General features: G+C 37.1%; 2 protein-coding genes across 3 annotated transcripts; one reads left to right on the top strand and one right to left on the bottom strand.

Annotated features, from left to right (window-relative positions):
- Nucleotides 1–341: 341 nt before the first annotated feature.
- LOC132628088 (protein ACCUMULATION AND REPLICATION OF CHLOROPLASTS 6, chloroplastic) lies at nt 342–7,004 on the top strand. Its single transcript, XM_060343794.1, has 7 exons — nt 342–732; nt 1,405–1,601; nt 2,571–2,795; nt 3,237–3,497; nt 3,584–4,547; nt 4,851–4,984; nt 6,499–7,004. Exons 1-7 carry the CDS (start codon nt 438–440, stop codon nt 6,790–6,792), a joined length of 2,370 nt encoding a protein of 789 aa, XP_060199777.1. The 5' UTR covers nt 342–437; the 3' UTR covers nt 6,793–7,004.
- A 415-nt stretch (nt 7,005–7,419) lies between these two features.
- On the bottom strand, nt 7,420–14,345 carry LOC132628087 (kinesin-like protein KIN-7G). 2 transcript variants are annotated; one of them, XM_060343793.1, is made up of 14 exons: nt 13,946–14,345; nt 12,911–13,338; nt 12,486–12,575; nt 12,304–12,404; nt 12,089–12,202; nt 11,921–12,002; nt 11,772–11,839; nt 11,614–11,679; nt 11,405–11,529; nt 10,958–11,294; nt 10,485–10,568; nt 9,528–10,400; nt 8,682–8,998; nt 7,420–8,157 (listed from the first exon to the last, which is right to left on the bottom strand). In XM_060343793.1, exons 2-14 carry the CDS (start codon nt 13,149–13,151, stop codon nt 7,845–7,847), a joined length of 2,811 nt encoding a protein of 936 aa, XP_060199776.1. In that variant the 5' UTR covers nt 13,152–13,338; nt 13,946–14,345; the 3' UTR covers nt 7,420–7,844. The 2 variants fall into 2 exon arrangements, with proteins under 2 accessions (XP_060199776.1, XP_060199775.1); XM_060343792.1 differs by having other exon boundaries at nt 13,956–14,345.
- Between the last annotated feature and the right edge of the window lie 565 nt (nt 14,346–14,910).

Raw genomic sequence — 14,910 nt, 5'->3', positions numbered from 1 at the left:
TTCGCGAAAAGTCTGCCTTATAAGACAGAATTTACCTTAACCTTAAGAGAGAGGTTTGCATTTTTTTTTTTAACTCTATTGGAATTCTACAAAAGCTAGACCTTGACTAAATTTTACCCGAATAGGCCTAATTTTACAACGAAACTCTGTCTTGCGATTTTTTTTTTTAACTGAGCTGAGTTCGAACGCAGAACCTTCAGATATTTTAAGCAAAGGACAAAAAATTAAAGACCAGCAATTTGAGGGACAAAAATTAAAGAGCACCCCCGAATAAGGATATCCAGCTCTGAAGCCCAACAAAAAATGCCTAGCGGAGATTAAAAGAATCCGCCCATACGCAGGCTTAAGGCTTAAAGAGTAAAGAAGAAAAAATATCTGAAAGAGCAATCAATTATGAGCACATTTTGAAGTTTGTACTGACTCCTTAGTCGTTAACAATGGAGGCAGCATTAACACAGCTAAGCTTCTGCCTTCAACCACCCAGCGGCGTTAATAAGAAGCCACCGCCTAGAGTCAATGCCGTTAGCGGCGGAGCAACTAATTTCTCCGCCAGCAAATGGGCGGATCGTCTCCTCGCCGACTTCCAATTCCTTCCTTCCAATAATGACTCATCGGATTTCCAAAATTCAACTACTATTCCTCCACCTCAGCTATCTCCTCCAGACCGCCACGTGTCAATGCCGATAGACTTTTATAAAGTGCTCGGTGCTGAAGTTCACTTCCTCGCTGACGGTAGGTTTTTGCATTTGTTATTGCTACTGTTTACTAGAATAATTAGTCGTTTAGTTGTACGACAAGTTCTAATACTTGATTTAGTAGAATATATTCAGTTTTAGTAAGAGTCGAATACTTTACTTTGTTTATGTGTCTGTATAAAGGCCTATGATTTTGTATCTGTTACTGCTACAGTTTTCTAAAATAATTACTTGTTTAGTTGTAGGACAAGTCTAATACTAGTTGATTTAGTAGAATATATTCAGTTTCTTTTGGACATAAGAAGTAGTACGTATTTGTTTTCAAGTTGAAAAATGATATTTGGAATTTGGAGTTGTGATTGGAGATAGAATACAAATTGGAGTTGTTTTTTAATTTTTATGAGTGATTTGGAGTGAAATTTGTGGAAAATTAGTTTTTTGGAGTTTTTTGAATTCCGGAAAATTCTGAAGTTGAATTCCAAAAAACTGTAACAATTCTACGTCCAAACAGTTTGCTGGAATATTTCGGAAAAAAGTGAAAACTATCTATTGCCAAACGGGGCCTTAGTTAGAGTCTGATATTTTTGCTGTAGGAGGAGTGTACTACCTTGTTTATGTGTTTATATAAAGGCGTATGATTAATGAAATTCACAAGAGACAATTTTTTCATCATATTTTTTACCTTGCTGTTTGCAAAAAATCATAACAGGTATCAGAAGATCCTATGATGCTAGAATTACAAAGCCGCCGCAGTACGGCTACAGTCAGGAGGCATTGATTGGGCGACGACAGATTCTTCAAGCTGCTTGTGAAACCCTCGCTGACTCTACCTCTCGTAGAGAGTACAATCAAGGCCTCGCTCAGCATGAGTTCGATACTATTCTAACACCTGTCCCCTGGGATAAAGTATCATTTCCCCTTCAATTACTTATTTGTGTTACTATTCACATTGTTAATTGAATAGTCTTATAGCTAATTGAAAACTGCTATATGAGTTTGATTTGTGATGCTTTCATTTGTGGTTGACTTGGACTTAGGTTTGGTATTTAGTTTATTGTGTTAACTTAGGCTTGCCAAGTAAGTCAGGTTAATCTTATAGATGCTTGAGTTTAAGTTATATACACTTTTAAGTTATATACATAGGTTAATCTTAGGTGCTTGGGTTTAATTATATACACCGACATTGTAAAGTCATTTTACACTATTAGTATAATTTAGCTAAAAATTGTAGCATGTTACTTATCTTATTTTCCAGATTACCAATGCAAGTAGCAGTAGATAAATTGTAAAAGTCTGCAGTTTTAAGTTATCTACACTTCTACAGTGAGAGTGCCCCAAGGCTTAGTTCAAGTGGCAAAGGTTGAGGGACTTGTGACTTAGGTCACAGATTCAAGCAATATGCATGTGAACTAAGCTTAGTATAATAGTGAAGAAGGGTAGAGGGATGGGCTCAGTATCCCTGAGTTTTGAAAGTTTGCGGTTGGTCTTACAGGTTGGACCCAAACAAATTTCTCGGTCATAAAATTATATCAGTGAGAGCAACATGATCAATGCAGTTTAATCGGATATAGCTTGTTGCTTACCTTATTTTCCAGATTACCAGTCCACACTTAATATAGGTAGAGGTAATTTTTAAAGTTTTTGTTTGAGTTATATAAGTGAAAGAAAAAGATTTTGTACAGTAGTGTAATTTAACCTGTTGTAGCTTGTTGCTTACCTATCTTCCGGATTACCAATCTACACTTACTACTGGCAATTACTTGTTAACTAACTGGTACTGTAATAAAATTTGTACCTGGGTTGGTCATAAAGTTAAACACTACAAAAGTTTTAGTGGGATGCAAAGAATTTAAAAGAATGTTATGGCTTTTACAGATTCCTGGAGCATTGTGTGTTTTGCAAGAAGCTGGTGAGACTGAAGTAGTTCTTCAGGTTGGAGAAAGCTTGCTGAAAGAGAGGTTGCCGAAGTCATTCAAGCAAGATGTGGTCTTGGCTATGGCACTCGCATATGTTGATCATTCGCGAGATGCCATGGCACTTTCACCTCCTGATTTTGTTAAAGGTTGTGAACTGCTTGAAAGAGCGCTTAAACTGTTGCAGGTATAGTGACTTCTGATGATATGACTCAGTTAAAGTGAATGTCATGGTATATCTGAAATTCTATATAAAAGGGAACGCACATGGCAATAGCTGTTTTCTATAATTTATGCCCTATAGCGAAGAAATTTGTTTGAGGTTTGTACTGTTAGTGGTGGAGGAGGTTTCACTGTTGTACTGATTCCTCACTCTTCATTCTGATTTACCTAAAAATGAATCTAATGTTCTTCTTGGTCATCCATTATTCCATAGTCGTAGATTTGATTCATGGGCAAGCACTTAAGATTACATCTCTGTTTGTTTGTTTTGTAATGTTTGTCTGTGGGGTGTGTGTGTGTTTGTTTTTCTTTTCCTCTCGTCTGCTTTGATGCATGCCTTTTCTGTGGCGAATTGTACGCTGACAGTGGAGCAAATAATGAGGAACTTTCTGCCCCAATTTTCCAGGAAGAAGGTGCAAGCAATCTTGCCCTTGATCTTCAATCCCAGATAGATGAGACATTAGAAGAGATAAATCCACGCTATGTACTTGAAATTCTAGCTTTTCCTCTTGGTGATGAATACCGAATGAAAAGAGCTGAGGGTCTTCAAGGTGTGCGCAATATTTTGTGGGCTGTTGGAGGAGGAGGAGCAGCTGCAATTTCTGGGGGGTTCACACGAGAAGATTTCATGAATGAGGCCTTCCTACGGATGACAGCTGCTGAGCAGGTTGGCTTAACTTTATTTCAAATATTTTGATTTCTTTGTAACTGTTCTCTTAACTCCTTTTCTTCATTTCCCTTTTTTATTGAAAGGTGGACCTCTTCGTCGCAACGCCAAGTAACATTCCTGCTGAAAGCTTTGAAGTTTATGGAGTGGCGCTTGCACTTGTTGCTCAAGCTTTTGTTGGAAAAAAACCTCATCTCATCCAAGATGCTGATAACCTTTTTCAGCAGCTTCAGCAGACCAAAGTAACAGCTTACGGCAGTTCTGTGTCTGTCTACACTGTTAGAGAAAACCGTGAAATAGACTTTGCTTTGGAGAGGGGCCTTTGTTCACTGCTCGTTGGAGAAGTCGATGAATGTCGCTCATGGTTGGGCCTAGACAGTGAGAACTCGCCCTATAGAGATCCATCAATTGTGACTTTTGTTGCAGAACACTCGAAGGATGACAATGAAAGTGATCTGCTCCCTGGACTATGTAAGCTTTTGGAGACCTGGTTGATGGAAGTGGTCTTTCCCAGATTTAGAGAGACAGAAGATATCACTTTCAGGCTCGGAGACTATTATGATGACCCTACTGTTTTAAGATATTTGGAAAGGCTGGAAGGTGGTGGTGCTTCACCTTTAGCTGCTGCTGCAGCTATTGCAAGGATTGGAGCTGAAGCTACAGCTGTGCTTGATAGTGTTAAGGCTAGTGCAATTCAGGCATTACAGAAAGTTTTTCCTGCTGGTGATGGGGAAGGCAGTGTAAGACGATATGGCGATAATGAGATGAACGGATTTGATATGGCTAAGCCATTTGAGGATCCTGGAGAGCTTCGCGATCAAAATAATTTCATCATGTCAGTTGAGGATCCTGGTAGAATCAGTTCTGAATATCAGGAGCAATATTCGATAACCGACAAAATAAAAGATGCAAGTGTGAAGATTATGTGTGCCGGAGTGGCAGTCGGATTCTTGACTTTGGTTGGGTTGAAGCTTTCTTCCGTTAGACATGGGTCGTCAGTTCAACATAATGCTACTAATTCAGCCATTGCCTCGGATGTCATCAATGTGGGTACGACTCACTGATCCATTGGCCAAATATGACCCATGATGCCATTCTCCCTTTCTTTTCTCTCTGCTGCTTCAGTCAACAACCTGGACTCGAGGGAAAATATCTTCTTTGTAATTTGTTATAAGTGGTTGCTGTAAAGCTATATAATAAAAATAAAAATTATCTTCTTCTATTGTCATGTTATTATTATAACTTCTTAATGGTGGACTTCTTTTAAATTTTTGAGTAAGGGGGCTCAGTTCTGCTTTCTTCCTACAACCTTCCCTTTTTTCTGGATATCAAAATTTTCATCTCCAACTGCAGATGCCTCACTAGTTGAAAACCCTCTTGACGTTCCTAGAATGGATGCAAGGCTTGCAGAAAGTATAGTTAGGAAGTGGCAGAATATCAAATCCCAGTCTCTTGGAACTGATCACTGTCTCAACAAATTGTCAGAGGTATGAATATGTAATGCCTATTCTTTTTATAGTGTTGACTTACATTTCACTAGTATGACATGAAAGGACACTAAGACCTGAAAGCCTTGAGAACCACTTGACAGTAGCCACACTCCATTAGATACTGCTCACTGAAAAACATAGTTCGCCACTCCTGCCTTAATCAAACTTTACCATCTTTCTTTCCATCTGTCTTGGGCTTTTCCTGAAATCCCAATCTACTTTAGCCAATAAGCTGAACAGATTCCTCGCTGAGAACTCAGCAAGAAGGAGTCCAGCAATCTATGACATTGTCTATACAAGTTGCGACTGCTAAGTGACACATGCACCAACTATAGCATCGTAGGAGAGATGGGGGAGTCTGCAAACTAGAGGATAACATGTATAGGAACACACAATTAGTACAATTCTAAATATTACTCATAGGTTACCCCAAAGTTATATTTGTGAATAATATCACGGGACATATAAAAAACCATCCAAAATGAAGAGTAGGAAAAACCTTCAGAAGATCAATTACTAAATGAGAGAACAAGTACAACACAAATGCCTATATTTAGTATTGCGGCCTCCCTCCTAAAATGTCTGTTAAAAGGACTGAATTTTCTCTTCAGAAAAACTCTAATAGGAAGTAATGCCTTTTGCTGTGCAAAAGAATTATGAGTCTCCAAATGTTAGAAGAAATTGAGATACTATTTGGCATGCCAAACTATAACTCGTCTTTTCTCTTTTTCGAGGAAAAAAAAAAGAGAGAGAGAAACGATGAGTTATGGTTTGGCACGCCAAGTAGTATGTGCATCTGATTGAGTTTGTTCTGAACTCCATTTGGCCATAATCTGGCTCAAGAATCTTCTCTTATAGATCTCCTTGTTTTAGACCTTTATCACTGGGATGCGCAGTCTATAAATTGGCGTCAACGATCAGTGGTTCCTACCTCTACCACTAACCTCTATGGGTCGAACATGGATATGTTCGTTTTTCGTTGAAGCAACATATAGCTTAGAATTGGGGTTGGTCACTATCAAAAAAGATCTGCAATTGTTGTGCTTACAGTTTAGCACTAGACTAGATTCCCAGAATTATTCTAAGTTTTGTTCACGTCGAAACTATATTGCCACTGAAATCAAATCGAAGCATCTTGAAATATCTAATGCACCAAAATTAAGGACATAATTCTGAATGGACTGTACTTCCTGCCAAAGGAAGGGATAGGATTGTGTGTTAGCTGCTCTACTTCAGTTTCCATACAATGTTATGATATTATCTTTTTAACAAATACCATAAGCACAACTATTTGTGAGAGCCAAATGATTTCTGGTAGAATTTAGCTGTTTCACAGGAGTTATTTTGCAGTGCAAGTGAAAGTTTTCTTAGCAGACAAATAATTATTTAGTGACTCCATGAGGAACTACCCAGCATCTTTTTTGTTGTTTACTGTCGTCCAAATGCAGTTCTCTTTGCAATTTCTCGTGTCGTCTTTGCATTTTGCCTGACAATATTATTCAAAATGCCAGGTTTTGGATGGTCAGATGCTGAAGATTTGGACAGACCGTGCAACAGAAATTGCCCAGCATGGTTGGTTTTGGGAGTACAAGCTTTTAAACCTGTCCATTGATAGTGTGACTGTTTCAGCTGATGGCCGACGTGCTACTGTGGAAGCTACTCTTGAGGAATCAGCAAGTTTAACCGATGTAGCCCATCCGGAGCACAATGACTCATACAGTACTACATATACAACTAGGTACGACATGTCCTGGGCAAACTCCGGTTGGAAAATTGTGGAAGGAGCTGTTCTTAAATCACGATAATGGATGTATATGTTGACAAAAGTTTCGTGTAAAGTGCAACTTTTTTGTTTATTTTGCTTTACTGTCAAAGTTGGGTAAATGGTTAGTTTTGGCTAATGTAATGTACCTTGTTTGGATCATAGAGTTTCCAATTGTAGTCACAAAAATGACCAGGATTTGTCTTGAGTTGAATGCTATACTGAAACCCAAGGGGTTGCCAGATTAGTGGTGAAGTATAAGTTCCTATTTTGTCCGCTTCTCTTAGAAGCAGAAGTGTAGAACGTTTTTTCTTAAATCATGGAGTTAGCATAAGCTCCTATTCACGGGGCTTAAGCCTCACAATTTTTTACTGTTTAATATTTTTATTTTTAAATATAAAGAAACAACACTTATAATGGACTAAAATATTAAAATTCATGGAGAAATGCTGACGTTCAAAAGAAAAAGTACAAAAAGGTTGATTAAAACTAGGCCTTATATGCGACGTAATAAAAACTAGGCAATATGCGACGTAATAAAAACTAGGCATTATGTATGACATAATATTTTACTTCACTAGATTTTTAGTTATTGAACCACACATTTTATAAGTAATAACAAATATGTTAGTCAGTTAAAATTATAATATGCTGAGGAGTACAGAAAATCAAACAAATAAGGGAGAAAAGGAAAAGAAGGTTATGTGGGTTTATATTCCAACCAGAACAAAAAACTGCAGATATGATGCCTTTTGAAGACAATTTTCCTATGCTGTCCCAATGATTTTGAGTCTCTTATTTTACATACATATAAGCTGTAATATATCTTCCACTTATATCTATATAATACAAGGATGACTGTCTGAACTTGAGATCTCGAGGTTGTGGATTGAATTTACATAATGTACATTGATAAAACTCGTGCAACGAGTAGGAGAGGTGTATTAAGTGCAAGTATGGGACACCTTTTGTGTATATTTAGATACTAGGGGGAGGTTAAACTTCTAACATTTACATGAATTAGGGGAGTCAATTCATTTTGAAGCTACTACAATGCCTCAAATAATCCTTAATAATCTTTTGCTTTAGATCACATTAGGCTTTTCTTGGTTTCCAGCTGAAAGACCTGAGATTTTTTGGCCCTGGTGAGAAGTTAAGTTCAAACATCTCTTTTGGGACTTCGTTTTGTGCTTCGAATCCAACTAATTTTGAGATGAGTGCTGCACTTTCCTTAATGTGATCCATGTCTTTGGTATCTTTCCATAACTTATGGCAAAGTTGGAGTCTTCTCCTTTTAGTTTTTAGACCGATGCCCCATTTCTCATATAAGTTGTCTCTCTCCTTTGAGGAAAACTTCTTAAGAAGCAGCTTGCTCAGCATCTCCTTCTCGCGATTCAGAGCACTTAAACTGTTCAAAGGGATAAGTAATTTTCATCACTTTCATATAGAGGAAATTTACATGGTTGCAATATATTAAAGGGAAAACGTCCAAATCAACCCTTCTACTACACGAAATATCTTAACTTTACTCTCCATTATAGTTTTGGATCATTCACATCCTTTCCGTTAGCAAATTGTCTCGTATTTGCCCTTGACTTTACAGAGCGTGGACTGGGTGGACTCCACGTGTCAAAATACTTGGGAAAAAGGTCCAAATTTACCCCTCTACTTTTACACTCCACGTTGGAGCTCTGTTATCATCAAGGGCAAATACGAGACAAAGTGCTAAGGAAAGGTATGAATGATCCCAAAGTATAAAAGAGAGTAAAATTAAGATATTTCTGGTAGTAGAAGACAATGACCCTTTTCCCTATATTAAATGAGTAATTATGCTGTCTTATTGCTTGTGAAAGTGGGATAGGAACTCAAGACATAGCAGCCCATGCAAGAAATCTCCAAAAACTGCAGGAAATAAAAAGGTATAACGAGTACCTTGCTGCTTGTGAGAAAATTTGACCGTCTTTCACCACTTTAGCTCCAAGAGAGAATGCATTTTTCAGGTAGGAAAGCCTTCTAAGCTCCACCTCCATGTAAACTGCGTCGGTTGGATCCCCTTTGAAGAGTAGGAAAAAATATGTTCTGTGAACCAGGGGCACATTGCATGCATCCCATAGTTCTATTATCTCTTGCCTTTGTTTTTCAAATTCTGTTGACTGCCTGGAAGGAGATAGCTCTGATTCATTTTCTGAATTCAAGGAATCACCAATAAAGTTACTCAAATCCTTGGAGGTTGGCTCATTATCCTGGACCTAGCAAGAGAAAATTAGTTGTTTAATAAGTGAAGAATGCAAGTTGATGTTGAAAGAATTAACCCGACCTGAACAGTTTGCAGTTAACTTTGACCGTCTTAAACTTATTCTACTCCCTCTGTCTCAAATTATTTGTCGTGTTTCTCTTTTACACGCCCCTTAAGAAAAAATTACTTAGGAGGTTTTTCTACTCTTTTAGCCTTATTTATGTCTTAAGATATAATCTCTCTTCATCAAATACTTACTCATTTATGTGCCATCTTAAGGTGTTTGTAGTCTTCAAGAACAATTACTACTAAGGGTAAAATAGGGAAAAAACTTATCTTGAACTTTTAAAATGGAAAGTAATTTGAGACAACTATTTTTAGAAATCACGACAAATAATTTGAGATGGAGGGAGTGATTAATTATGATCTCTTTACAAACCTATCAAAGTATGTATTGATCAGGTATTAATTTAAGAATGTTTTGCGTTAAGGAGGATGTGCAATTCTAGCTATTAATCTCAAGCAGCAAGTTAGATACTTACCAAATTATCCCCTGATTGCTTCTCAGGCACGATTTTGGCAACCTCACCTTCAGCAGGAATTTTTTCGCTATCTTCACCTGACTTCTTGATTTCCTCAGCACAAATCTTCTCACTATCTTCACCTGACATTTTGAGTTTCACTTCGATCGTAAAACAATGGTTGCTGGGTTCTTTTGTTAATACCTTAACACTATTAGCAGAAAGCTCCGGCTGAGAAGGCTTCTCCTCAAGATCAATCTTTTTAATAGAGAACTCAGGCTTCTCCTCAAGATCAATCTTTTTAATAGATAACTCTTCCTCAGATTCACTTGATATGTCCCCATTTTCCTTTGCTACTTCAGACTCTTTCAGTACTGGCATGTTAATCAGTATTGCTTCACCGCTTCTGCTCCTCCTTGGTAAGTTATTTGAGTCAGAAGAAGAATCTGTGTCGGAAGAAGAAGATTGTTCATTGCTAGTCTGCTTTGGTTCTTCATCATTATGATTGATGTCAACGAAACCTGACTCCTGATCTCCCTTTCGAGGTGATGAATTTTTATCAGAGCTTGTACTCTTCGCGTTAGAATCCACTTCAACGCATTGAACTTCCTTGCAGTTATCTTCTAAATTCTGAACAGTTCTTTGAGCAATGTTTTCCCATCCCTTACATGGATCTGGTCCGAAATACTTCTCGATAAACAGCCTCGGGGAGGTGTCATCACAGAGATACTGATCTTCTGGAGGTTCAGGAATCTGTTCACCTAGCTTGTTAGAATTAAGGCCTTCGGATATACCATCAGGACGAAAAGGATATATACATTCTGATACTTCTGATGGTGCATAGTCATCCAGCCATTGGGCTTTATCAGGAGATGAAACACTACTCAGTTCAGTCTACAGGAGAAAGAGAATAGATTAAGATCTCTGATATATTATTAGTTGAATAGTTTATGAGCTCTTTCAAGACCAACTACATACCCATGAACCTGAACTTGCCAAATTGTGAACACGAGATTGAGCAAGATCACGCTGCTCGGTTAACTCCCTTATTTCTCTGCTCATCTGTATCATCATACAAAAAGGGACTAGGTTATGGATGTTTTGTCTTGAACGAAAGCCACTATACTTAGTTCGAAGTTCAAGAAATTGAAGTTAGATAAATATTTAATCAATGAGATACACTGAATCTCAATTGGCATCCATGACAAATACTAAAGTCCTGCGCCTAACTGTATGATTTGAGATCCATCAATGCCTCAATCACGCAAACCAAAAGATAAATCATCATTAAGATGTTAAGCTTTGGAACAATACTTGTCTTGCCGTGTCTTACAGGCATGATGGAGAATCCGTAAGAGCTAAAAACTAGGTTGAAGAACAATGCATGAAAAAGATATTGTAGGATCTTCCCAGAATATTAGATATTTGTGAAGGTTAGTCACAATTGCTACCTTTTCTATAAGAGCTTCCTTTTCTTTCAGTGCCTCTGCAGATCCACCTGCGGCAGCAAGTGCTGATAAATTCCTTAGTTCAGCCTCCAGTCTAGCTAGTTCTTTTCGTAATTGTTTCACCAGTGCCTTCTCTGACATTACCACGTTAACTTTTGCATTAGTAATGACATTCTTGGCACATGTTGCAAACAATAGAGTGTTCCTCGATTGCTCAACATGGCTATGTGCAGGACTCATGGTGCAAATGATGGCTGTTCTGGCATTGCCTCCCAAGGAATTCTGTAGTATGCGTGTCAGCTTTGAGTCTCTGAAAGGAACATGTCCATTTCCTTTTTTGCTGATGAAAGTACAAAAATATATTAATGAACAAACAGCCTTTTAGCGTTTACAGAAAAAGCCAAATCAAACATAAAGTTGAAGCTCAGCAAATTGTAGTTATGTGGCAACCTTAATTTGCGAATAACTGTTCCAAGGGTCAGCAAACTGCGATTAATATGGCTGCCTTCTTTCAGTCTGACATTTGCAGATAAGGTTTGAGAAGCACGCTCACTTCCTGCAAGATCAACAAAATTCTGCAGGAAAGAAAACAAAATACTTTCCATCACTTATTTAATGATCCTTCCAAGTGATGTCTGTGAAGAGGTAATTTTCCTCACCACTGCAGCTGTTAGAGTGCTTGAATTGTGAATGCCAACAATTTTCTTAGCGGTACTTTCAACTGTCTGCAAAAAGGATCATTAATTGGTCAAGTCAAGAAAATGATATATTTCCTTTATTTTATGATGCATAAGCAATCTTGTAACAAAGCACTCACCAAACGCAGAATCTGGTGAGATCTTGAGCTCACTTCGTTGAGAGCAGTTTCTCCTATTTTCCTTTGAGCTGCAAAAATGGTAACAATCGAAGTTATATCATATGTTATCTTTCAGGAACACTACAAATATAGCAGTCTCAGCCTTTTACCTTCACATACTGAGAGCAGTTCCTTTAGATGGTTCCAGTCCTTCAATGTTACCTCTGTAAGTTTTTCAACTACAGTCCCTCTCTGCGAAAGAAAAGAGTACAATTACTTGCATAAAATATCGTCTGTGAATAATACAAAACTTGATCATACTTAAAACATATATTCACCTCTGGATCATCGAGGAGTCTAAGTGGAGTATCTTCCGATGTTAAAAGGTCTCTAACAACTTCATTGTATATCTCCATGGCAGAGAATTTAAGTGTAAATTCTCGGTCATCATTCTAAAAAAATTTAAAAGAAAAAGGCACCTTAAGCATTAGACACTCTTGAGTTCCATACAAAATTTACGAATTACATAGGAGAATAGGAAAGTTTTACACACCCTGGTTATATGATCATATATATCTGCTAATGTGTATTCGGTGATTCCAGACATAGTATACGTTTTTCCACTACTTGTCTGCCCATATGCGAAAATACTTGCTGCAACGGCAGTTCACCAATTATACTGTAACATCATTACTTAGAGCAGAAAATAGACCATGAACAACGGCTAGTACTTACAATTAATACCACCAAGAACTGAAAGAGCAACTCCTTTGGCGGCTTCCTCATACACCTGCCTTGTGGAGCAGTCATACCCAAATACTCTGTCTGTTCCATCGCATAAACCGATTTTTAAGGAGGAAAACACATGGAAGATGAATAGAAAGGAAGAAACAATTGCGAAAAACTTATGATAGAGACTGGTTAAAAAAACTTAGAAGTTTCAAGAAAGGGCCCAGAAAGAATATTTCTCAAAAAAATTACATAGCTAGCCTCTTTTCCTGGTGCTAGAGGATTTATCCTTGCTATTAAAACATTGATATTTGAGTAAATTCTTGATTGATTGAAACCCTTTTTCATGCATGTCGGCAATAATGCAGCAATCTTTTCAATTCAAAAATAAAAAGACGACGCAAAGGAAAATGAAAATGTGCAAAGCTTACCATATACACAAGCAGTTGGAAACAATGAACGTTCCGATAGAGTATTTTTATACAGAATTGTGGTGTTATTGATGCACTCCCAATCCGAGACATCGTTGTTTGAAATTTCCCTGTCATTCAAAGGCCTCAATCTAACTGCAACAAAGATCTTCTCTTTCTCTTCATGTGCACCTGATCCATGATCGTCACCACATTGAGATGCTCCACATTGAGATGCCTCCTCCCCATATACTGAGCTCATTTTTAGCACCCTCTTTGTATCGCTGAATCAATGCACTCGAAGAGGACCAGCAAAGAGCTTATATCAATGAATTACAAATCTTCATATGGTCCCTCTCTTTATGTTAAAAAGAGAGGAACTGACTTATAACACCTCCCTACCCTCTGTATATGCTTAATTTGCGAAACCTTGTATATAATCTTCTTATCTGCCAAAAAAAAACTTGAGCAAAATATAATGTAGAGAACCTAAAAATAGGTTCTTTCGCTCATAAATATGAAATTCTTGGATGCATTCTGCCAAACAACTCAACCCCACAAACTGAAAAAAAGTGTAATGGAAAGCTATGCAGCTCGGACTCTACAAAAATGTTGCCGGGAGCGTCTCGGATCCTCCAAAAGTAGTGCATCTTTTAAGGATCCGACACAAGTGCGTCAGCATTTTTGGAAAGTCTTTGCAACATAGAAGGAAAGCACCTAAAAATGGGTTCTTTAGCTCATAAACGTGCAATCCTTGGATGCATTCTATCAAACACCTCAACCCCAAAACTGAAAAAAACAGTAACAAAAAGCACCTAAAAATGGTTTCTTTAGCTCATAAACATGCAATTCTTGATTGCATGCTGCCAAGCAACTCAACCCCAAAAACTGAGAAAAACAATAATGGAAAGCACCTAAAATTGGGTTCTTTAGCTCATAGACATGCAATTCTTTGATGCATTTTATCAAACAACTCAACCCCACAAAACTGAAATCAAAGCTATTTGCAGAAAGTTTTTTTTTTTTTTTTAAAAAAATAATTATTGCAACTCTCACCTTGGCTCACCTTTGTGCTGGTAGTGGTATTTGAAAATTTGCTTTGGCAAACCAAAGGACAGCTAATTAAAAATTTGTGTGGTTATGCAAAAAAAAGAAGAAAATTTGATGAATGTTTTTGGGAGAGGGGAAGATGATAATAGTTGCGGTTGTAGAGAAAATGGGGTGAGCTGAAAACTCGGAATTTGAGATTTATGGTGGACAAAATTGCAACAAATTTGAGCAGAGAAATTATGTGCAACACTCATTGTTAGTACTATCTCTTCCATTCTTAGCGGTTTGTAAGGAAGTTTGAAATAAACAGCTACCGCTAATAATACCAACGATCAACCGAATTTGCATGGAATTTAATATGCACCGTTAGAAAAGAAAAACTTACATTTTTACCCTTTTTGAACTTTTTTTTCTTTTCTTTTCATTTTTACTCGAGAAAATGATCAAAATGGTCCTTAATATATACCACATAATAGAAATAATTAATCCTTAATGTATGTGAAAAGTAATCATTTTTTAGTCCTTAATGTATACCATGAAACGAAATAGTCCTTAATGTATTCGTCATTAATCACTTTTCTCATACATTAAAGACTATTTCAGTAACATGGTATATATAAAGGACTATAATAGTTGAACCCCATACATTATAAGGGCCAGTTTGATCATTTTTCTCATTTTTATTCTGTCATTTTTGTTTATTCGTCAGATAGCATTCCTCCAATATCATTTACATGACATTTTTTCTTTTAGACTGTTAAAATGTTATTTTTTTAATATTTAAAGTTTTTTTATTTTAAAATTATATTTACTCTTAATGAGATGCTCTTATAATCTCAAAACTGTCATTCATCTTTAAGACAATAAGTTAACGACACTTTTGGTAAGTGACATGAAATGGAAGGAATGTTTTAATTGAATTACCAAAAGGAAAAAACTACTCATAAGAGCAAAACAAAGTACCGTAAGTT

The sequence above is a fragment of the Lycium barbarum genome, chromosome 2, assembly GCF_019175385.1.
Source record: "Lycium barbarum isolate Lr01 chromosome 2, ASM1917538v2, whole genome shotgun sequence".
In the NCBI taxonomy this organism is placed as follows: Eukaryota; Viridiplantae; Streptophyta; class Magnoliopsida; order Solanales; family Solanaceae; genus Lycium; species Lycium barbarum.
Note: the sequence above shows the minus strand (reverse complement) of the source record. Positions and strands in the feature narration are given on the sequence as shown.